At 41.0% G+C, this 24587-nt stretch overlaps 1 protein-coding gene across 1 annotated transcript in view; it reads left to right on the top strand.

Annotated features, from left to right (window-relative positions):
* Window positions 1-2277: 2277 nt before the first annotated feature.
* Window positions 2278-24587, top strand: part of LOC140733669 (microtubule cross-linking factor 3) — a 38032-nt gene continuing 15722 nt past the window's right edge. Inside the window, exons 1-4 of the mRNA XM_073057333.1 lie at window positions 2278-2408; window positions 7921-8581; window positions 8940-9164; window positions 9346-9504. Of these exons, the coding sequence (XP_072913434.1) occupies window positions 7979-8581; window positions 8940-9164; window positions 9346-9504 (987 nt within the window). The 5' untranslated portion in view covers window positions 2278-2408; window positions 7921-7978. The remainder of the gene's footprint in view (window positions 2409-7920; window positions 8582-8939; window positions 9165-9345; window positions 9505-24587) is intronic.

The following is a 24587-nucleotide window of genomic DNA, read 5'->3' on the forward strand; positions in this document are numbered from 1 at the left end:
TCCACTCTTCATACTTGACAACCATTGTAAATCTAGAGTAAATATGTTGGAGATACAATTTTCTATTGGTGTGGAACTATTCATCAAGGAGTGAGGCAAAAAAGTGAGGGGATGACCATTGCTGAAATGATAATAAAGGGTATAAAACAATCAACACAGTTAATATTTGCAGAGAGAAAAAATCGCACAAATAATGGGAATAAAAGTCAACAGTTTTGCTTGACCAGTTGGCATACACCCTAGGATTTTAACTTAGGCAGATCTGGAGGTGGATTTGATTTTGCAGAATACCATCTGACTCAAGGCAAGTGGAACAGTTCCTATGAGTCAGACGGTAGCAAGTGCAATATTACTGCTTGAGCAAAGAGAGAGAGATCATTTATAAATAAATAGCAGAAGTCAATTTTAGTAGCATGGCAACAAAACACTTGGAAAACCACTATGCTAAATCATTGTGAACACAGTTTTATGAAAGGAAAATCATGTTTGATATACACTCAGTGGCCACTTTATTAGATGTATCTGTATGTGTGCTTGTTAATGCAAACATCTAACCAGCCAATCGTATGGCACCAACTCATTGCACTAAATAAAACATACAGACATACTCAAGAGGTTCAATTGTTGTTCAGACCAAACATCAGGATGGGGGAAGAAATTTGATCTAAGTGACTTTGACCATGGGATGATTGTTGGTATCAGACAGGGTGGTTTGATCATCGCAGAAACTGCTGATCTCCTGGAGTTTTCACACAGAACTGTCCCTAGAGTTTGGTATGAGAAACAATAAAAAATCCAGTAAGCGGCAGTTCTGGGGGCAAAAAAAAAGCCTTGTTAATAAGAGAAGTCAAAGAATGATCAGATGGTTTCAAATTTACAGGAAGGTGACAGCAATTCACATAACCATGTGTTGCAACAGCGATGTGCAGAAGAGCATCTCTGAATGAACACCAATCAAATCTTAAAGTGAATCGGCTACAGCAGCAGAAGACCATGAACATACACTCAAAGGCCACTTTATTAGTTACCTCCTACTGGTTCCAGAGGATGAAGCCTTTGTGTCCCAGTGAAGAATAAACCTATGGATACTGTATATTTTGATTTTCAGAGGATCTCTTTGACACATACAAAATTCTTAGATAATTTGGGGCAGAGGTTGGTGGTTTTCCTTGACTGGTGATAGTAGTCTACAACTAAAGGCTTGGGCTTTACAACACTCGCATTCACAGTAATTCCTTTGCAAATCTGATTGAAATTCAGTTATGTATATTCAAGACTAAATCTGATATATTGACAAGAGGTAAACATGTGAAGCCATTAGGATTGAGGAGTTCAGATAAAATCTTTTGTATTGTAGAGCAAGCTTGGAGCCGTTCTTGCTTATTTTTCTCATGGCTTTGGATATTATGGTGATAGACTGATCTGCCGCCGACAGCTGACAACACTACTGCACCTCAGAGACCGCAGAACTACCAAACCCAAAGTCAAATTTGCGGATGGAATTTGTAATGTTATCAGTTTGTCACGATGTGAATTGGCGGTGAAACACAGTGTAACGTAATGTTACACTTCAAGTAACTAATTACAAGCTACTTGTAGTAACTGCTGGTAACTAATGCTACACAGTTGTGCAGTATAGTATCAATTGACTTCAGTCATCACGGTAAAGCTTTTGTTAGGTTTCTCCCTCGCTTTCTCTCTCTGCCTCCCCTTAGGGGACATAGATGACCCATATCAACTGCATTTTGTCCCCATGCCAACCCGGGTCTCACCTAATTAGACAGAACACAGAACAGTACCCGCACGGGATCAGGTCATTGGGCCCTCAATGTCAGAGCCCATCATCTTGCCAAATTAAAGCTGATCTCTTATGCCTGTGCATTATCCTTCTTTGTTCATGTATCTTCCGGTAGTCTCCTTTCCCCATCTGCCTCTCGCCTCATCCTATGCAACTTAAAACCAACTGCATTTCTCTCTCTCATTTCCGATGAAGGTCTCCGACCCGATGGTTGACTCTGTCTACAGGTACTGCCTAGCTTGCTGAGCCTTTCCAAACGTTTTCCAGTATTGTTTCATGATGTCTTTTTTTTATGTCCCTCTCTATTACCAACTGCCCTTTTCAACCTCCGATATGGGCTTATGCATTGTCTCAGAAGTGCAGGGGGCGGAGAAACAAAAGACGCGTTTGCCTCAGTCAGATCCTGCAAGGTCGCGGCAGATGTCAGCAGCGGGTCGGCTCTAGCGTGGTGGCGTCGACGGTCCTCCCCCTTGGAGTCAGTGGGAAGCTCCTCCCTGCTCAGTGGGCTGCTCATCAGACAGAGCAATGCTCTAGCCTGGGGGAGATGCAAATAAAGCGGCAAGCTGAGCTGAGCTATGGAAGCTTGTTCCAGCAGCACAAACCGAAAACGGTGAGTCCCTTCTTCCTCAGACCTCCCGCTTGCCAAGCCAGGAGGCTCATTTGATAGACTTGGGGGTGCATCTTCGCAAAGAGAGAAAGCATCTTCACTCTGTGCCAATAAAACTTATACCTCCCTTTGACTGTTCTTTTAAATTTATTGCTTTTGCTCTAAGATTTTTTTCCATTATCCATTCGTGGAATTCCTCAATAATGTGACTGGTTCACTGGCTTTTTTTTTCTTTTTAAATAGTTTTAATAATCTCGTCTACAACGGTCTTGCTGAAATCCGACTGTCCCGTCGCTGTGCACAATAGCGGCTGCAGGAGCGCGGCGCGATCTCCCTTGTGATGGGGGGTGGGGGGCAGCCGTTCCAGCTGCCTTAAGCGATGCAGCAATCAGGATGTATTTTCATCGAGATTTTTACTCGTTAAGATGGCATCGACAATAGGAAATAAAATATTCACGTATTTGACTTTTCGTGTCTAAATATGTGGCACTGTATCTCCGCCCACCGCGCCGCATCGTTCTTAGGGGCGTGAGACAAGATGGTTACCTCATGTGGCATTTGTTGTCTGAAAGCAGCACTCCCACACTTTTATGTGAAAATACACGAACTTTTAAAAAATGCCACGTTATTTCATGCCACTAAACTGTAAAATATCCTCTTATTTCAAATATTAGTGTTTTGTGAAAGATTCGCAGCATTTAAAAAAAAACAATAAAATTCTCTACCGAACAATAATAAGTAGATGGATCACAATTACACGTGTTTAGTAATGTCAGGATGACTAATACTTGCAGCCATATATTCTCAGTCTGACCAGCTGGGCTGTGGTGCCCGATCCCAGTTTGCTTGTGTCATGATGGTTAGTGGAACTGGTGGAACAGAATGGATCTCATATAGGATGCTGGGAATATGAATGGCTGAGGGTTGTGCATTTAGGGGTGTTTCATGAACATAAATAAATATTGTCATTTAATGATTACTTTCCTTATGCTAAGTGTGGAATAACTGCATTCCTACCACAGAGCAGCATTGAATATCTCTGGGGATGCAGGAATTTGTAGATTTTTTTTCTAGAATGTGAGGAAATCTATCATCCACATACTTAATAGAAAATTTGTGTGTAGAATTTCATGTGATCAAAGACTAGCATTTAAACTAAGAAAAACATAGGTAAAATTACTATTGCCCAGACAGTATCCAGGCTCATTAGAATCTGGGTTGCATTGTTCTGGAATAAACAACCCTCCAAATTATCATAACAGAAATTAATAGTATCTTTGGATATTGTAGACTAATAGGAGGTCAAGTAAGAAAAATATAAATCAAAAGGTACATCTGCCCATATTTGTACTGTGGAGATGGTAATTAGATTCTGTTGATGCTACAAGTTACAGAACCACCACTTAACTGTAGCATAATGTGGCCAAATGAATAGAGTTAATGCATTAATATTTTATGACAAATTTTGCCCAGAAGAAGTTCCTTGTATCTACTGTCTGCTTAGTGAGAATTTAAATGCACGCTTATTACTGTGCAATACCAGCTAGTGCCTTTGAGGTAAGAGCCAATTTCTTTTTGTTTTGGAAGGTTGATAGCATTGAGGCATCTTCAAAGACATGGCAACCATGTGTAACATACCTGACATTGTTTTTGATATCAGACTGTCAGCTTGCACTTCAAAATTCACTATACATCAGTTTTAGGTAATTTTGAGTTGATGGAAGTTGATATATATAGTCACAGTTTCTTTTTATGCGACTAGGACAGGCAACATTATTTAATATTAAATCAGTATTTGAATAGATTTTTGTTTTATGAAGTCAAATTCAAAAGTAATTCAAAAGCTTCCTTCTTTAAAATCTTCTCAGGGTCTTGCATCTTTATTTAATTGAAATTTTAAGTATCCTGATGCAGACATTCATGAATGAATGTTACTTGGTAACAAACTAATATGTGTTGTAGGGGAGTGACTTGTTGCATTGTACTTACTCAGGTCACAAATATAAAAGAATTTCTCATGTGTTTTCAGGCACTCACATAACATAATTCAGCAAAATCTGAACAATCAATATGTAGAACTGGGGTCCAAGGACCTCTTGATTAATGGTTTTGGACTATGGCATAAAAAAAGTTGGGAACCCCGATGTAGAAGGACAGGGATAAGATTGACCATAGCGGTTATATTTAGTTCGTTGCTTTGGCAGATTATTACATCAGTATTAGATTACCTAAAAGGTGGAGATATTAATAAATTCACCTGAAAGCAAAAAGACCATTAAATAACATGTATGTATAGAGATATTGTTGTATCAGTTGGGGGGGGGGGGTGAGTAAAATTTGTTGTATTCAGCAATTTCTCTAGAGATCTGTCGATGACATAATCGTTCTTAGTTGGGGTTGTGAAATATTTTAATCCCAGTGGTTATGGAGGAATGGTTTTGTCATTAATGATTAATCTAGTTGTGAAGATATTGCAGAGATGCCAAATCTTTTTCAATGATTACAAAGGGTGATAAATGTGAAAATACAGTCTGGGTGCATTATGGAAGAATAGATGCAGGCGCACAGAGCTGATTTTAAAATTATGTAAGTCACAATAAAAATCACTTGTATATGAAACATGCCAGAATTGATTGTGGTCCAGTGCCAAGCGTAAAACAGGACAATACCATAACAGACACAATCGCAACCAACAATTTACAAGAAAATTGTGCAAACAGCCATGAGCAATTAGCAGAACGGTCACTTGTGTAAACATCAATAATCAGACTTAAATAAACATGACCATATGAAGACTCAGTAATTATCAACAGAACAAGGAAAGCAGGAAAGACCATTGTGTCTTGAGTGACAGGTGGCACAGGAAGAATGGCATGTATGACTCATTGTGTAGATCTCTGAGCTCTGATGATGGCAACCATTATTGAAGAATATTTGAGATTTGTTCACAATTTCCCCCTCCCCTCGCTCAACCATGGAGTGGGAGAACATTATATTGCATTTCCCAGTAATGAAATGCTAATAAATTAAGAATCATTAAACTATTATCTCTTATAGCCAAATTGAAAGAATCCACATTATTCCGATTTGTCTGAGAACATTCACATTTAGAGAGTATGCACTTGATAAATGTATTAGTTATATGCATAATATGAATGCAGATATGCATACAGACCTTCAGTGTATTGAATGGTGTCTTATAATATGTAATGAACAATGATAGATGAGAAAATGAGTACCAAGAAAAGGAAATAGATTGACAAGTAGGAAGTCTGGATGCTGTCTGGATTAAACGGTAGCTCCACTTTTGTGCTTAATAGATGTGGATTTGGCAAAAGTAGCATGTTATTAATATTTGATGACTACATAAAAACACGTGTTTTAACACACTATGCAGTAGAGGACAAGCCTCGGCAAAAATTGTTTGCAGAGATTAGCAGGATGGAAAATTGAAAGTTAAGTTTATTGTTATATGCTCAATGAACATGTATGCACAAGTACAATGAAAAGTGCAACATCACAGGCACATAATGTCATATCAGGAAAGTGACAGACAGGGCACTTATGAGTATTATATTTTCATAGGATAAATAAATAATGAGCGTATACGTCTAAAATAAGATACAGTAATGGATGTGTACGGTCAGAAAAAAATTACACGTCCCTTACCAATGACCTTCTAGAAAACAAGGCCATATTTACATTTGAAATTACTCAACTGGCAAGAGTACATAATATAAATCAAAAAGAACATGTGATTTTGAAAAAACTAGGAATGGGGCTTGTGAATGCTCAAGTTAAAAGGTTTTTTACGGCAAGCACTTGATCCTAATGCCAGACAAATTCATTGTAGATTCATCTCCCTAACTGGAATTTTTTAGCATTTAGTAAGATAATATGTCTTCCTTAAGGAGAGATGGGCAATATAAATGGTAGAATCAAGTGGAATCCATCACCAGCACTAAACCAGAGTACTAAATACATGCAAGTATAACCTGCCAGCCTTCAATTATTCTGCTGCAAACTACGGAAAATTGCTTGGCTACTTTAAAGCTTCACTATTGAATTAAATTAAAAGTTTAAAACCATATTGCACCTTCGGTAAGTGATACTATTTACTACTTTATTGTATTATGTACCAGACCAGGAATCTGAATAATGCCAGTATATTTTGAGAACTAATTTTATTATTAAATTTATTATTGTATTAAATTTATGTATGTTATACATACTTCTTTAATAATATCTAATCTCAAAGTAATATATGTTACCATACATTATTTTGAGATTAATCTTCTTGCACTTACAGGAAAAAATTCTGTGGAATTTTATGAAAAGCTATACTTAAATAGACAAGACTGAGAAGCAGCCATTGTGCAAAAGAAGATAAACTGTGCAAACGAAAATGATATTAAGAACATGAGTTTATAGTGAATCTGTAGATTGTAGTATCAGCTCAGAGTAGTGGTGAATGAAGTTAATCATGCTAATTCAGGTCTGTGATGGCTGTAGGGTAATAATGGTTATCCTACAATCATCAGGCTCTTAAACTAGCATTCTGAACCTGGTGGCGTGGGACCATGTAGACCTGATGGTAGTGGCAAGAAGGGGTTATGGACTGGATGGTGGTGGTCTTTGATGGTGGATGCTTTCTTGTAGCAGTGCTTTACATAAATGTACCATAAATGGTGGAGAGGGCTTTGCCTGTGATGGACTGGGCTATATCCAGCACTCTCTGTTCCTGGGCACTGGTATTCCATACCAGACTGTGATGCATCAGCTAGGGTGCTTTCCGCTGTGCATCTATAGACCTTTGTTAACCACTCAAAGAGTGTTTAGTGGCAGAAAAGTTATTCTACAAGGAAATTAGAAGCATGGCGCTAGCTGGAAGTAATTGGATTTCCAAATTTTACCCCATGGTGCAGGAAACTAACCTTGAAAATCCAGCTTTAATTCATTCATTTTTAGAAAGGAAATTTGACATGGGTATCATGGTAACATGCCAGTTCACAGGGTCAACCATTCTTACAAGAGCAACCAGCTGTTAATTTGAGTCCAGCAAGAATATGATCCAATTCAGAGACCAAAATCTGTGGAGACTTCAAAAAACTTTTATTAATAAAGGTTTTTGTTGATAATTTTATCGTGGTTTGATCCAATAAAGACCATGGCCTATTCACAGTTTCCTGATGTATTGACAAATTTAAATACAAGTACAGTTGCATTAATAAATGAAAGTCATTCGTAATACAACAGACGATGCAGAAACTGGGTTCCCACCTTGTTCCGAGCCTGTGAAGCACGAAGTTGGATTCAAATTGCCTAATGATCGTCTTCGAACGATTCTCAGTGCATATTAAAACAGGTTGCTGAAAAGATCAATCGTAGTGATCACCACCCGACTAACTGCGTTGCTACAGCTTGCAAATAATACTTCTACACATGGCGTAGTAAACTCTGTTATTATTTCTATAATTGCATAGATTTTTTTGTTCTAACTTGAAATTTCCCGCAGCACAAGAAGTGGTATGCATGGAGCTGCCTGAGCATTGCACATAGATGTCAGTAACACCATGAACCCAACCAGTGGCGCTGCTGAAAACCGACAGCACTCTCACAACAGAAAACAGCAACGAGCCTCCTCGCCGGCCAGATTCCGGGATATTAACTCCAGACCTTCCATCAAGACATCGCTGGCTGGCAAAGCCAATGCACTGAAACCGGGTTACCACCCCGGCCGGATTGCCAGCCAAGCTGCCGCAGCCGCGAAAGACAAGCCGAACAGACCAGCGGCAACTGTCCGCCCCTTTGGTGCTGAAAGGGAGGTCGCGGCTACGCCCCATGACGGCGCCGGAGAGGAGGGAGATCAGAGCACGGCGGCAAACCTTGCCAAGAGTGGCCGCGCACCGGCTGTTGCCGAGACAGCGGCGATAGCGGCGCCGCTACCGCAGCCGGTGGGTGGGGGCGGGGAGCCGGCAGGAGGACGCGCCGGTGCGGGAGCGGCGCCGCCCAGCGTGGCCAAGGCGCTGTCCAGCGCTGCCGCGATGCACACCAAAGGTGCAGCCGAGCTGGATGAGCGGGCGGCCGGAGACGCCAACATGGAGGCGATGACGGAGCAAGAAGAAAGCCTGCAGAATGAGATCGAGAAACTGCGCTCGGAAAACCTGGGCCTTAAGGTAGGCTTTTGTTTCGGTGCGTTGCAGAGATGGGCTGGGGGTGGGGGTGGGGGTGGGGGTGGGGGGGAGAGTGGGGAAGGTACATTAATTTGTGTTAATGCAACAAGACGACCTGAATATTTGGGGCACTGGGAGTCAGCTCTTCTGGGCCCCATTTCGCTGAGAAAGGTGATGTTGACAAATTCCAAACGCAGCCAACATGGCCATTGTGTTCGGGAAACGCCTGTCGCAGATTGCAAAGAGGCTTTTCTTTTGCATGTCATACCCTTTTTATCTCTTCATTTGAGTCGTCGTCCCCCCCCCCCCCCCCCCGTTATTATTGAACTCGATTTTTTAAATGAAAGCATTGCTTTGGCAGAACGAAATCGAGGAGATGCGAACCGAGATGGACGAGATGAGGGACAGTTTCTATGAGGAGGACGCCTGCCAGCTGCAGGACCTCCGGCGGGAGCTGGAGCGGGCCAACAAGAACTGCCGGATCCTGCAGTACCGCCTGCGTAAGACCGAGAGGAAAAGGATGAGGTTCGCTCAGACAGGCGAGATGGACAACGAGCTCCTGAGAAGTCTGGAACAAGACCTTAAGGTCAACTCACTTCCAATCTGTCACATGCCACTAGGTCGCTGAAGTTATTAAATACAAATAGAGTTTGGCATCTTTGAAGTAAAGCACTTCTAACCAATTTTCACCCATTTTAAGTTAGTTACTCATCTGTATATTTTATCCGACAGTAAAACATCGACATGTCTGCTATCATCCATTACAGGTTGCCAAAGATGTATCTGTCCGCCTGCACCACGAATTGGAAAACGTTGAGGAAAAACGCACTAAAACTGAGGAGGAAAATGAAGCCTTGCGTCAGCAGTTAATAGAGGCTGAAATTACCAAGCAAGCTTTACAGAATGAGCTGGACAAAATAAAAGAGGCAAGTAGTTGTGATCACTGTTTATGTGTAAAAAGTTCATATCAGTAAGAAATCAGATGCCTTTCATATCCTTAGATGTCAACTATGTTGATTGTGGTGGTGAAGGAGGAACATTACATATATATCTCTAACTTTAAATTGATATTTTTAGTAGAACTTGCGATTTGTTTTTTTAGAAAGTATCATGTGTGTATAAAAAAGTTAGCAGTTTACAAAGATGTGGAAGATGTGTTAAACCTTCACACAAGAAAATTGTCTAAAAACCCAGGTCTTGTTTTTCATGTCAGGTCCTTCTTGTACAAATACTAAATGATTTTGCAAGTGCGTGCCATGAGGTCCAAGGGATGTAAATAAGATTGAATTTTTATTTTTAGTTTTGTTACCAATTTTTTCAAGTTGTTTGCCTTGTGTCCAAAAGGAGGTGACAAGTCTGTAAAGTAGCTAACCCATGGACTAATCTGTGCCAGTTTGGTGCTGGCACCAATTTAGCAGTGGGTCTAGTCTGCTTATAAGTAGATGCCAAACTAATCATGAGTGTACAGGGTAGTAGCAATTTTGACAATCTAAACAAGGCAGGAACTCCTGCAAGTACAAATATAACATGTTACTGGTTTATGTTCAGTTACGTCTGTGGTGGGAAAGCTGTTGGAAAAGATTCTTAGAGATAGGATCTATGGGCATTTAGAAAATCATGGTCTGATCAGGGACAGTCAGCATGGCTTTGTGAAGGGCACATTGTGCCTAACAATAGAGTTCTTTGAGGAGGTGACCAGGCATACAGATGAGGGTAGTGCAGTGGATGTGATCTACATGGATTTTAGTAAGGCATTTGAGAAGGTTCTACACGGTAGGCTTATTCAGAAAGTCAGAAGACATGGGATCCAGGGAAGTTTGGGCAGGTGGATTCAGAATTGGCTTGACTGCAGAAGGCAGAGGGTCATGCTGGAAGGAGTACATTCAGATTGGAGGGTTGTGACTAGTGGTGTCCCACAAGGATCTGTTCTGGGACCTCTACTGTTCGTGATTTTTATTAACAACCTGGATGTGGGGGTAGAAGGGTGGGTTGGCACGTTTGCAGATGACACAAAGGTTGGTGGTGTTGTAGATAGTGTAGAGGATTGTCGAAGATTGCAGAAAGACATGGATAGGATGCAGAAGTGGGCTGAGAAGTGGCAGATAGAGTTCAACCCAGAGAAGTGTGAGGTGGTACACTTTGGAAAGACAAACTCCAAGGCAGAGTATAAAGTAACTGGCAGGATACTTGGTAGTGTGGAGGAGCAGAGGGATCTGGGGGTACATGTCCACAGATCCCTGAAAGTTGCCTCACAGGTAGTTAGGGTAGTTAAGAAAGCTTATGGGGTATTAGCTTTCAGAGGGATAGAGTTTAAGAGACGCGATGTAATGATGCAGCTCTATAAAACTCTAGTTAGGCCAGACTTGGAGTACTGTGTCCAGTTCTGGTCGCCTCAGTATAGGAAGGATGTGGAAGCATTGGAAAGGGTACAGAGGAGATTTACCAGGATGCTGCCTGGTTTAGAGAGTATGGATTATGATCAGAGATTAAGGGAGCTAGGGCTTTACTGTTTGGAGAGAAGGAGGATGAGAGGAGACATGATAGATATTGATAATATCAATATTATCTGATAGTACAAGATATTAAGAGGAATAGACAGAGTGGACAGCCAGCGCCTCTTCCCCGGGGCACCACTGCTCAGTACAAGAGGACATGGCTTTAAGGTAAGGGGAGGGAAGTTCAAGGGGGATTTTAGAGGAAGGTTTTTCACTCAGAGAGTGGTTGGTGCGTGAAATGCACTGTCTGAGTCAGTGGTGGAGGCAGATACACTAGTGAAGTTTAAGAGACTACTAGACAGGTATACGGAGGAAGTTAAGGTGGAGGGTTATATGGGAGGCAAGGTTTGAGGGTTGGCACAACATTGTGGGTCGAAGGGCCTGTAATGTGCTGTACTATTCTATGTTCTATTTTCTATGCTTTACATCTAGAAGAACTATTATGTGCTACATCAGGAAGCAGAACCTGAACTAAGCAGGTTATCAGATAAAAATTGCAAAAGCTAAAAAAGAAAGTGACATATTAAAGTTAATGATTTTTAGCTTGAAAGAAAAGTTCATGATCATCTGTTTAAAAACTGAAGAGAACTTATATTGTCACAATGCACTTAGTGCCTAAATGCTTCATTTGATTTGAGTCCTTTAGTGCTGGTTTTTTTTTATTCCATTAGAGTCATAGAGAAGTACACCACAGAAGCAGGTCCTTTGGCTCGTCTAGTCCATGCCAAAACCATTGAAACTTCCTACTCCCATCAACCTGCACCAGGACCATAGCCCTCCATACCGCACTATCCATGTACCTATCCAAACTTCCCTTAAACGTTGAAATCAAGCTTACATACACCACTTGCGGTGGCAGCTCATTCCACACTCTCATGGCCCTCTGAGTGAAGAACTTTCCCCTCATGTTCTCTTTAAACTTTTCACTTTTCACCCTTAACCCATGATCTTTGGTTGTAGTCCAAATTAACCTCAGTGAAAAAGCCTGCTTGCACTTACCCAATCTATACGCCTCGTAATTTTGTATACCACTATCAAATCTCCTCTCAATCTTCTACGTTCTAAAGAATAGAGTCCTAACCTATTCAGTCTTTCCTTATAACTCAGGTCCTCCAGACCCGGTAACATCCTTGTAAATCTTCTCTGTACTGTTTCAACCTTATTTACATCTTTACTGTAGGTAGGTGACCAAAACTGCACATAATACTCCATATTACGCCTTACCAATGTCTTACACAACTTCAACATAACATCCCTTGTCTTATACTCAATATTTTTATCAATGAAGGCCAGTGTGCCATAATCTTTCTTTAAGACCCTATCTACCTATGATGACACTTTTAATGTATTCCCAGATCCTTTGTTCTATCACATTCCTCAGTAGCCTACCATTCACTATATAAGACCTACCCTATTGGTCCTACTGAAGTGCAAAAAATTAGAGCTGATTTGTCCTTAAAAGAAAACTAATTAAAAGTTTAAAAAAACACTCCAGAATGAGAGAATAGAGATTTATGTGGAAAAAAGTGAATAATAACATTAATATTCATATTAATTGATTTATTTAAGTTTAACTGGCTGAAATTAACCAGTTAATCTGCTGTGGAGGAAAATCATCTCAAAATGTTCAGTCCTACAGAAGGGTCTCGGCCCAAAATGTTGACTGTTTATTTGCATGGATGCTGCTGGCCTGCTGACTTCCTCCAGCATTTTGTGCGTTTTGCTTTGGATTTCCATCAACTGCAGAATTTCTTGTGTTTCTGAAAATGTTGATGTTGTTGCTGCAAACAATTTATAAATGACCATTATATTTGGAGGATAGGAATGGTGTTTATAAAAAAAGGGCTAAGTCCATCTCAGGGAAGACCTAATGACCAATTAATGGAATAAAAGAATAAACTCTGTGAGCCCGCTCCAATGGCCAATGAAATGCCTTAATGTTACTGATGCATATTGTACCCTGATTCTCAGAGGATTCTATATAGAAGCCAAAGTATTACTTAATATGTTAATTTTCCTTAAAAGTATTAACTTGTTTTATTTTTAACTGTTGATTATCAGCAGTAATCACTGACCTCATTGTCTTGTGTTGCTAATTGAAGAAAGAATAGATAAAGGTGATGCAGTGGGCACAAGATGCCTGTAGTTTCCTTTTACATGAGATCTTTCATTTCTCTTTTCACCTTCCTGCTGTTCTTCAGTTTTATTTGGATAAAATGTGCAGCTATTTGTCCACTCTAAAGCCATCACATCTTTGCTAAAGTTTATAGCCTGGAACTGAGCACCATACTGCAGTCACGGGCAAACCCGTGTTTTATGTCTCTGTGCCTCTAATTATAAAGTCTGGTATTCAGTTTGCTTTTATCAACCATTAACTCATTCTGTGCTAGGGTTTTTGATTACAATGCTTGTAGGCTCACAGATTTTTGTGGTTTTCCTTTCAAAATTGTGCTTTTTATTTAATATTACATCCTCTCATTTTTTTTCAACTAAAATTTAAGACTGTGTTTCTCAAAATAAATTTCATCCACCATCTATCCATTAGCTTGGATATCTCTGTGAAATCTATTACTATTCTCTTCACTGTGCATTATACCCAAGTTTTTGTATCATCCACAGATTTGAAATTGGGCCTAGTTTGCCTTTAATATGCGTTAATGTCAGGGTTGTGTAAAAAGAGCTACCTTTTAATCAGGACTACGATCAAGGTTTGAAAAGCAGAACTTTACAGCAGTTTCTCTGAGATGAGGAACAACCTATTAGATAGATAGATAGATAGATTCTTTATTCATCCCCATGGGGAAATTCAACTTTTTTCCAATGTCCCATACACTTGTTGTAGCAAAACTAATTACATACAATACTTAACTCAGTAAAAAATATGATATGCATCTAAATCACTATCTCAAAAAGCATTAATAATAGCTTTTAAAAAGTTCTTAAGTCCTGGCGGTTGAATTGTAAAGCCTAATGGCATTGGGGAGTATTGACCTCTTCATCCTGTCTGAGGAGCATTGCATCGACAGTAACCTGTCGCTGAAACTGCTTCTCTGTCTCTGGATGGTGCTATGTAGAGGATGTTCAGAGTTTTCCATAATTGACCGTAGCCTACTCAGCGCCCTTCACTCAGCTACCAATGTTAAACTCTCCAGTACTTTGCCCACGACAGAGCCCGCCTTCCTTACCAGCTTATTAAGACGTGAGGCGTCCCTCTTCTTAATGCTTCCTCCCCAACACGCCACCACAAAGAAGAGGGCGCTCTCCACAACTGACCTATAGAACATCTTCAGCATCTCACTACAGACATTGAATGACGCCAACCTTCTAAGGAAGTACAGTCGACTCTGTGCCTTCCTGCACGAGGCATCTGTGTTGGCAGTCCAGTCTAGCTTCTCGTCTAACTGTACTCCCAGATACTTGTAGGTCTTAACCTGCTCCACACATTCTCCATTAATGATCACTGGCTCCATATGAGGCCTAGATCTCCTAAAGTCAACCACCATCTCCTTGGTCTTGGTGATATTGAGACGCAGGTAGTTTGAGTTGCACCATATCACAAAGTCCTGTATCAGTTTCCTATACTCCTCCTCCTGTCCATTCCTGACACACCCCACTATGGCCGTGTCATCAGCGAACTTCTGCACATGGCAGGACTCCGAGTTATATTGGAAGTCTGATGTGTACAGGGTGAACAGGACCGGAGAGAGTACGGTTCCCTGCGGCGCTCCTGTGCTGCTGACCACCGTGTCAGACCTACAGTCTCCCAACCTCACATATTGAGGTCTATCTGTCAAGTAGTCCACTATCCAATCCACCATGTGAAAGTCTACTCCCATCTCCGTTAGTTTGTGCCTTAAGATCTTGGGCTGGATGGTGTTAAAGGCACTAGAGAAGTCAAGGAATGTAATCCTCACAGCACAACTGACCCCCTCTAGGTGAGAGAGTGATTTGTGCAGCAAATACTTGATAGCATCCTCCACTCCCACTTTCTCCTTATACGCAAACTGAAGAGGATCCTGGGCGTGCCTGGTTTGTGGCCTCAGATTCTGTATTATCAGCCGCTATTAGCAAGAGGCACTGCATAATAAGAGCTACCTTTCAGTCAGGTCTGCAGTTCAGGGTTTAAAAAGCAGAGCTTTGTGACAGTTTTCTCTGAGTTGGACAATCAATGAATGTCAGTGGTGCGTCAGAAGAGCTACCTTTTAATCAGGAGGGTGATTGAGATTTTGAAGGCAGAGTTTCTCGGTAGTTTCTGTGAGTTGAGAAGCGACCAATTAACAAGACGGATTCATTAGAAAGAGCCAATAAAAATAATTCAAGTGCAAGTGGTGCAGCCATTCTTTGAGCGACCATTCTTTTTAGTGTACCAGTCTTTAGAGAGGCTTTGGCTCATCAGACTTGGGTGAGGTGAAGTGTCTTGAAGTTACTCTCTCTCTGCTCTTACTTGCTCATTCCTCATCTGTTATATGGCACAGTAGTTCAGTGAGAATGGCTCCAGGGGCAGTGTTTTGTACTGTATGTGGGATGTGGGAAGTCTGGGAGACTGGAGGTCTCCCAGATAAACCCATTTGCACCAGGTTACCTAGTTGCAGCTCCTGAGAGAATGTATTAAGAAACTGGAGCTGCAGCTCAATGACCTTCAACTCATATGGGAGAATGAAGAAGTGATAGACAGGAGCTACAGGGAGGTAGTCATCCCCAGATTGCAAGAGACAGGTAACTGGGCTACTGTCAGGAGATGAAGGGGAAATGCACAGCCACTGCAGAGTACACCTGTGGCTGTCCCCGCAATAATAGTTATACAACTTTAGATACTGTTGAGGGGCATGACTTCCTGGGGGGAGCCACAGTAACCGAGTCTCTGGCACTGAGTCTGATGCTGTGGCCCAGAAGTGCAAAGGTGTGAAGGGGACTGCAGTGTTTGTAAGAGATTCCTTAGCCAGAGGAACAGAGACAAGATTCTGTGGGAGCAATAGAGACACCCGGATGGCATGTTGCTTCCCTAGTGCCAGGATCAGGGATGTCTCGTATCATGTCCATGGCATTCTTGGTACATATTTATACCAATGACATAGGTAGACAAGGTGAGAAGGTCCTGAAGAGAGATTTTAAGGAGCTAGGTAAAAAGCTGAGAAACAGGAGCTCCAGAGTAGTAATTTCTGGATTTATGCTTGTACCATGTGCCAGTGAGGGTAAGAATAGGATGATTTAGCAGGTGAATGTGTGCCTGAGGAACTGGTGCAGGGGCAGGGGTTCAGATCTATGGACCATTGGGATCCCTTCTGGGGAGGGTATGACCTGTAAAAAGGATGTTTTAGACCTGAAGCTCAGGGGATCCAATATTATTGCGGGCAAGTTGGCTAGAATTGTTTGGATGGGTTTAAACTCATTTATAGAAAGATCGAAAACCTACAGCACAATACAGGCCCTTTGGCCCACAAAGCTGTGCTGAACATGTCCTTACCTTAGAAATTACTTAGGGTTACCCATAGCCCTCTACTTTTCTAAGCTCCATGTACCTATCCAGGAGTCTCTTATAAGACCCTATCATATCCACCTCCACCACTGTCGCCGGCAGCCCATTCCACACACTCACCACTCTCTGCGTAAAAAAACTTAACCCTGACATCTCCTCTGTAGCTACTTCCAAGCACCTTAAAACTGTGCCCCCTTGTGCTAACCATTTCAGCCCTGGGAAAAAGCCTCTGACTATCCACATGTTCAATTCCTCTCATCATTTTGTACACCTCTATCAGGTCACTTCTTATCCTCCGATGCTCCAAGGAGAAAAGGCCGAGTTCACGCAACCCATTCTCATAAGGCATGCCCCCCCCCCCCCCAATTGAGGCAACATCCTTCTAAATCTCCTCTGCACCCTTTCTATGGTTTCCACATCCTTCCTGTAGTGAGGCGACCAGAATTGAGCACAGTGCTCAAGTGGGGTCTGACCAGGGTCCTATATAGTTGCAACATTACTTCTCAGCTCCTAAACTCAATCCCATGATTGATGAAGGCCAATGCACCTTATGCCTTCTTAACCACAGAGTCAGCCTGTGCAGCAGCTTTGAGTGTCCTATGGACTCGGACCCCAAGATCCCTCTGATCCTTTACACTGCCAAGAGTCTTACCATTAATACTATATTCTGCCATCATATTTGACCTACCAAAATGAACCACCTCACATTTCTGGGTTGAACTCCATCTGCCACTTCACAGCCCAGTTTTGCATCCTATCAATGTCCCACTGTAACCTCTGATAGCCCTCCACACTATCCACAACATCCTCAACCTTTGTGTCATCAACAAATTTACTAACCCATCCCTCCACTTCCTCATCCAGGTCATTTATAATAGTGATGAAGATTAGAGGTCCCAGAACAGATCCCTGAGGCACACCACTGGTCACTGACCTCCATGCAGAATATGACCTGTCTACAACCACACTTTGCCTTCTGTGGGCAAGCCAATTCTGGATCCACAAAGCAATGTCCCCTTGGAACCCATGCCTCCTTACTTTCTCAATAAGCCTTGCATGGGGTACCTTATCAAATGCCTTGCTGAAATCCATATACACTACATCTACTGCTCTACCTTCATCAGTGTGTTTAGTCACATCCTCAAGAAGTTCAATTAAGCTCGTAAGGCACGACCTGCCTTTGACAAAGCCATTCTGACTATTCCTAATGTTATGCCTCTCCAAATGTTCACAAATCCTGCCTCTCAGGATCTTTTCCATCAACTTACTAACCACTCAAGTAAAACTCACTGGTCTATAATTTCCTGGGCCAGAGGCACAGCAATTTCCTCCCTGACCTCCCACAGTAGCCTGGGGTACATTTATATAACCATATAACAATTACAGCACGGAAACAGGCCATCTCGGCCCTTCTAGTCCATGCCGAACGCTTACTCTCACCTAGTCCCACCTACCTGCACTCAGCCCATAACCCTCCATTCTTTTCCTGTCCATATACCTATCTAATTTTTTTTTAAATGACAAAATCGAACCTGCCTCTACCACCATCCGGTTCCGGTGACTTATCCAACTTAATGCTTTCCAAAAGCTCCAGCACATCCTCTTTCATTCCTACAATTGCCAAAGTGATTTTAAAGGGGGGGGGGGGGATGGGAATCAAAGTGGTAATGTGGAAGATGAGGTAGTTGGTTTACAGACAATGTGTAGTTGGTTTATAAGCAAAGGCAATGTGTAGTGAGACTTCTAGCAAGGAGAGGCTGATAATAGGACAAAACTGCAATCAACAGGATGAGTTGCAAAATAAAAGGTGGACAAAATGAAAAGGGTGAATACTTTGAAAGTGTTATATTTAAAAGTGCACAGTATACACAATAAGGTAGATGAATGGGGCACAGTTACAGACTGGCATGTATGATGTTGTAAGCATCACTGAATCATGACTGAAAGATGATTATAGCTGGGAGTTTAATGTCCAAAGATACCATTATATCGAAAGGACAGGCAGAGAGGGTGGCGTTGCTCTGTTGGTAAAAAAATGAAATCAAGTCCTTAGAAAGCGGTAACATCAGGTTGGAAGATGTTGAATCATTGTGGATAGAGCTAAGGAACTATAAAGGTAAAAAGTACAGACCCCAAAACAATAGTAAGGATGTGGTCTACAAATTACAACGCGAGATAGAAAATGCTTTCCAAAAGCGCAATGTTACAATAATCATGGAGGATTTCAATAGCAGGTAGATTGGCAAATTGAGGTTGGTGCTAGATTCTAAGCAGGGGCATTTCTAGAATGCCTATGCGATGGCTTTTTAGAACAGCTGGTGATAGAGCCCACTAGGGGTTCAGCTATTCTGGATTGGGTGTTGTGCAATGAACCAGAATTGATTACAGAGTTTAAGGTAAAAGAATCCCAAGGGGCAAGTGATCATAATATGATTGAATTCACCATGAAATTTAAGAAGGAGAAGCTCAAGTTGGATGTATCGGTATTATAGTGGAGTAAAGGGAATTACAGTGGCTTGACAGAGGAGTTGGCCAGATTGTTTGGATAAGAATACTGGCATGGATGATGGCAGAGCAGCAATGGCTGGAATCTTTGGAAGCAATAAGGAAGGCACAGGATATATACATCCCAAACAGGAAGAAGTATTCTAAAGGCAAGATGATACAACCATGGCTAACAAGAAAAATCAAAGCCAATATAAAAGCTAAAGGAAGAGGATATAATAGATTAAAAATTAATGGGAAGTTAGAGGATTGGGAAGCTTTTAAAAACCAACAGAACGCAGTGAAGAAGGTGAAGATGGAATACAAAAGTAAGCTAGCCAATAATATTGAAAAAGATGCCACAAGTTTCTTCAGATACATTAAGTATAAAAGAGAGGCGAGAGTCGATATCGGACTGCTGGAAAATGATGTTGGAGAGGTAGTAATGGGGGACAGCAAAATGGCAGATGAACTGAGTAAATATTATGTATCAGTCTTCACTGTGGAAGACACCAGCAGTATGGTGGAAGTTCCAGGTGTCAGGGGTCATGAAATGTGTGAAGTTACAATTACTAGGGAGAAGGTTCTTAGGAAACTGGAAGGTCTGAAGGTAGCTGAGTTACCTCAACCAGATGGTGTACACCTCAGGGTTCTGAAAGAGGTGGCTGAAGAGATTGTGGAGGCATTAGTAATGATCTTTTAAAAAATCACTACATTCTGGAATGGTTCCAGAAGACTAGAAAATTGCAAATGTCACTCCACTCTTCAAGAAGGAAGTGAGGCAGAAGAAAGGAAATCATGGGTAAGTTAGTCTGACCTCAGTGCTTGGGAAGATGTTGGAGTCAACTGTTAAGAATCTGATTTCTGTGTACTTGGAGGCATATGATAAAATAGGCCTTAGTCAGCATGATTTGCTCAAGGGAAAAACTTGCCTGACAAATCTGTTAGGATTTGAAGAAATGACAAGGAAAGGAGCAACACTTGTACTTGGGTTTTCAGAAGGCCTTTGACAAGGTGCAACCCACACTGCTGCTCAACAAGCTACGAGCCCATGGTACAGTATTACAGGAAAGATTCTAGCACAGATAAAGCAGTGGCTGATTGGCAGGAGGCAAAGAGTGGGAATAGAGGCAGCCTTTTCTGTTTGGCTGCCAGTGACTAGTGGTGTTCCACAGGGGTCTGTTATGGGACTGATTCTTTTTACATTATATATGTCACTGATTTGGATGATGGAATTGATGGCTTTGTTGCAAATTTTGCAGACAATATGAAGAAAGGTGGAGGGGCAGGTAGAGAGGCTACAGGAGAATGAGCAAAGAAATGGCAGGTGGGATACAGTGTCGGGAAGTATTTGTCACGCACTTTGGTAGAGGAAATGAAAGGGTTGACTATTTTCTAAATAGAGAGAAAATACAAAAATCTGAGGTGCAAAGGGACTCCTTGTGCTGGAGCAGAGGACACAGCCTCAGAATAGAGGGGGTGTCATTTTAAAATGGAGATGGAGATGAGAAGGGATTTCTTTAGCCAGTGAGTGGTGAATCTCTGGAATTCATTGCCACAGGCAGCTGTGGAGGGTAATTCTTTATGTATTTTTAAGGCAGATGGTGATAGATTCTTGCTTCGTCAGGGCATGAAGGGATACAGGGGGAAGGCAAGAAATTGGGACTGAGAGGGAAATGGATCAGCTACAGTGAAATGGTGGATCAGACTCGATGGGCAAATGGCCCAATTCCGCTCCTATATCTTATGGTCGAATGGTCTTATTAAAAGAAGCATACTTTCCTCCAGTCAGAAAAAGCGTTTTTTTTTGTTGCTATTATTCTCTAGTTCCTGTTATCTAGCCAAATTTCTGTCCATGGTGTTGCAGCACCTGTTAATCTGTGAAATCAATGGTGTTAAATGAATAGATAAGCAGTAGAGTTGGTGCATGCCAGGGTAATTGGAATTAATGAGAAAGTGAGAGTGGTTAGCCTATAGGGTACTGTGATGCAATGGGGCTGATGGGCATGCTCTTAGAGGTGGCATTTACATGACACGCCAAAAGCCCTCCTGTGTCGAAGAAACTTTGAGAAATATCAAGGTTGTTATCTAGCATTTTGACCGATATCTTTTGGCTTTGACCTTTAGAAAGCTCCAGTAAGTTAATTGAACTCATGTGCTTTTAGCAAATTCGTGGTCGCTTTTCCATGTCCTTGATAATTCCGTCCCTAGTTATTGTTAATGCATCCGATAATCAGGCACTGGAAGAATTGGGAGGCCTTTAGAACAGAAGGGGTTTCAGCTGGTCTAGGAGTACTCCATGACAGTGAAAGATAGGAAAATTAAAGAAATTTGAGCTGCTTAATGATTAAAAAGTTAGAAATTAGATACAATAAAACAGACTCCACCACAAGTGTCCATCTGGTTTCTTGTCTGTAATTACTGGGAATAAACACACCCCACCATTTTGAACAAGTGTCACCTTTGCCATTTTGCAACTGGGGAGGGTTGTACTGTCACTTGAGCAAAATGGACAAAGGATGCAGCGTCCTGAATGTATGTAAGTTTGGAAAATTATGGCAAGAGCCTACTCCCATGGCCTGGTTTTCATTTTTTATTTTATTTTTATTGGATCTAATTTCTAACTTTTTGATCATTAAGCAGCTCAAATTTCTTTAATTTTCCTATCTTTCACTGTCATGGAGTACTCCTAGACCAGCTGAAACCCTTTCTGTTCTAAAGGCCTCCCAGTTCTTCCAGTGCCTGATTATCGGATGCATTAACAATAGAAGGATTTGTGAGGACAGTATCAAATAGATTTTTTTTCTGTTATAATTCTTCTCTTGTAATCTGTCACAGGCTCAGTCTGGCAGTTGCATCTTTCAGGTCTCAGTCAGTTCAGTCAGGGAACTGACACTGCTGACATATTTTATATTGATGGACACATTCTGTGCCCATGCTTCCCTGAAGAGTTTCCTTTGAAAATTCAGTAGGTGTGCTGAGGAAGGATGGATGATTTCCTCATCCTTGCTTTACTTGATGCTAGGAAACTCCACGGCATTATCATCATGTACATTGGTGGGGTTGTACTGTCACTTGTCCAAAATGGGCAAAGGATGCAGGGCAGATGGTTGGGATTTTGGCTGAACGGAGTGAGTCTGTGAGTGCGACAGTGTCTATGAGATAAATATCCCAATGATTAATGAAAGGAAACGGTTCTGATCGTATCATGTCTGTTGTCAAACCCAGCCCCACATTTTAGCTCCAATTTAAGTTCTCTTTATGTTCTTTTTGCTATGAATTCCCAGAAATGTTTAATCCTAGAGCCATGGTTTACCCAACTGGAACACATCAGCAGACAACAGCAAGTTATGTTTATATTTTATCTTCAGTGTACAAGATTAAGTTTAAGGTGGCTTCAGTACATAGAAATGAAAGCCAAAGGGGAAGGATAATGAAAAATTGGATCAAAGAGCTGAGTTTTCTGAAGTGTTAAGGAAGTGAACAGGAAATTTGTGTATTAAGATTTAATATCCAATGGCATGAGCATCAATGAGGCATTGAATACAGTAATCTGAAAATGTGATGGGATCTGAGTACAGAGATGGAAGGACTGTGAGCCAGCACAGAACAAGGACTGATATAAATAATGAATGGGCTCATGTGGGAAAAACAATTGGATGATAAAAGGGTTTTGAAGGGTGAAGGATGAAAAGTAACAAAAGGCTTTCCGATAAGTTGAAGCACCCATTCTTCTCGGGAGGAGAGAAGAATATGATCTGTATGACAAAGAAGTTATGAGTTTGAAGTTCAGTTCAATTTCCAAATACATCTCAAGACATGTTTTAACCTGAGAAGATGATCATTTATAAGAAAGCAATCTGTTGGAAATTTATGGGGTAAAAATGGGAAAGAAGATGGTAATTTCAGCTTTCTAATGACCTTAAACTTTTTTCCTATATTGGATGAAGAGCAAAGTATTAAGGGATTTAAAAGATATGTTGCGGAGAGGTAGAGAGTTGGGTATAGTTGATGCATATGTGTGTACTTTCTCAGTGACTTTATCGGATATTGCTAAGACATCAGGTGACAACTGAAAGGGGGGTGATAATAGAAGCCATGTCAAAGCATGCCTTGGTTTATAGTTGGATAGGTAAGAAGAGTGTGGCAGGGATTCCTGTTACTTTGCTGAGTCTTCAGTTGATTTGTTTGGTGAGTCTGTAAAGTAGTTATTTTTATTGCATTTTTCTTGCAGGTTATTTTTATACAATCACCTTTATGTGTTTAATTGTCCAGGGAATCTTCAGTTATTGTAGTGTAGCCCATTCTGTATTTTTCTAAAAGTTTCTCTGCAGCCTGTATCACGCCAATGACCTGACTATTTCATCAGTGATTATCACTGGAATGTGGTTTGTCTTTCTAGTCTGAGCTAGTTTTTAGTATAAAACAACCACAACAACTTTGTTCTTTCTTTTTCTTTGTTCTTCCTCCCTTTCTCTCTTTCTCTGCAGTAGAGGAAGTTGAATTTCCGTTATTTTCATTGTTATGAGAACCTAATACAACAGCTGTAATCTCAAGATTAATTTTTGACTTCTGAAGAACCTTCTGGATCAAAGCATCTCCGGATCCAAAACATTGATAATTTAAATACAGTGGATTCTGGTTAATTGGGACACATTGTGACCAACACATTTTGGCCCAAACTTCTCGATCTCGACCCGAAACGTCGACCGTTTATTCATTTCCGTAGATGCTGCCTGACCTGCTGAGTTCCTCCAGCATTTTGTGTGTGTTGCTTTGGATTTCCAGCATCTGCAGAATTTCTCATGTTTATGATTTGCTTCTCAGCCTTTGATGCCTGTCTAGTTGAAGATATTGGTAGTGGTAAGTCGACAAAATGTCTTTTTCAGTCTCCTTCAGTGCTGTGCTTCATTGTTTCCATTTCTGCTTTTAACACACCTGCCTCTTATTATCACTCAAAGTTTAGTTTTAGACTTCCTACTTTCACTCTTCATTTATTTTTCATCTCAACACAGCTTATATTTATCCTTGTTGGCTTTTCTCAATACAGTTTATATTTACTCTTACAGCCTTGTATCTCCCCACTTTGTCTTCACCAATTTCCTTTACTTCATTTTGTTTCTGTTGCTTCCACTGCACTTTTCATCTCCCTCTGCTGTTTTATTGGACATGCCAGCTGGTGAGTGCAGGAGAACAACATGCAGATAATTAACAGCCTTTCAAGTGCTTGATGGGGAGTACTATATTGGAGTTGGGAATGGATTGCTGTGATAAAAAACTTGACGTGGGCTTAAAGCTAAAAATTAAAACCGGGTTGCTGATCTTTGCATTTATCTACCAATGCTAGCATTGAAAATGAATATCAAGCTGCAGGTGCCATAGAATTTAAGCACTGATGTGTGAAAGTGATCTTTTTTTGCATTTTTATCCTGAAACTCCGATTCGTTGTTTAAATAATTTGCATGTTATTCACAAATAAAATTCAGTATGTTAGTACATTTATAAATGAGATTTGATAAATTTGTTATGTAGGAAATTATCAGGCACAGATGGT

This window comes from Hemitrygon akajei, chromosome 9, assembly GCF_048418815.1.
Source record: "Hemitrygon akajei chromosome 9, sHemAka1.3, whole genome shotgun sequence".
Classification (NCBI taxonomy): domain Eukaryota; kingdom Metazoa; phylum Chordata; class Chondrichthyes; order Myliobatiformes; family Dasyatidae; genus Hemitrygon; species Hemitrygon akajei.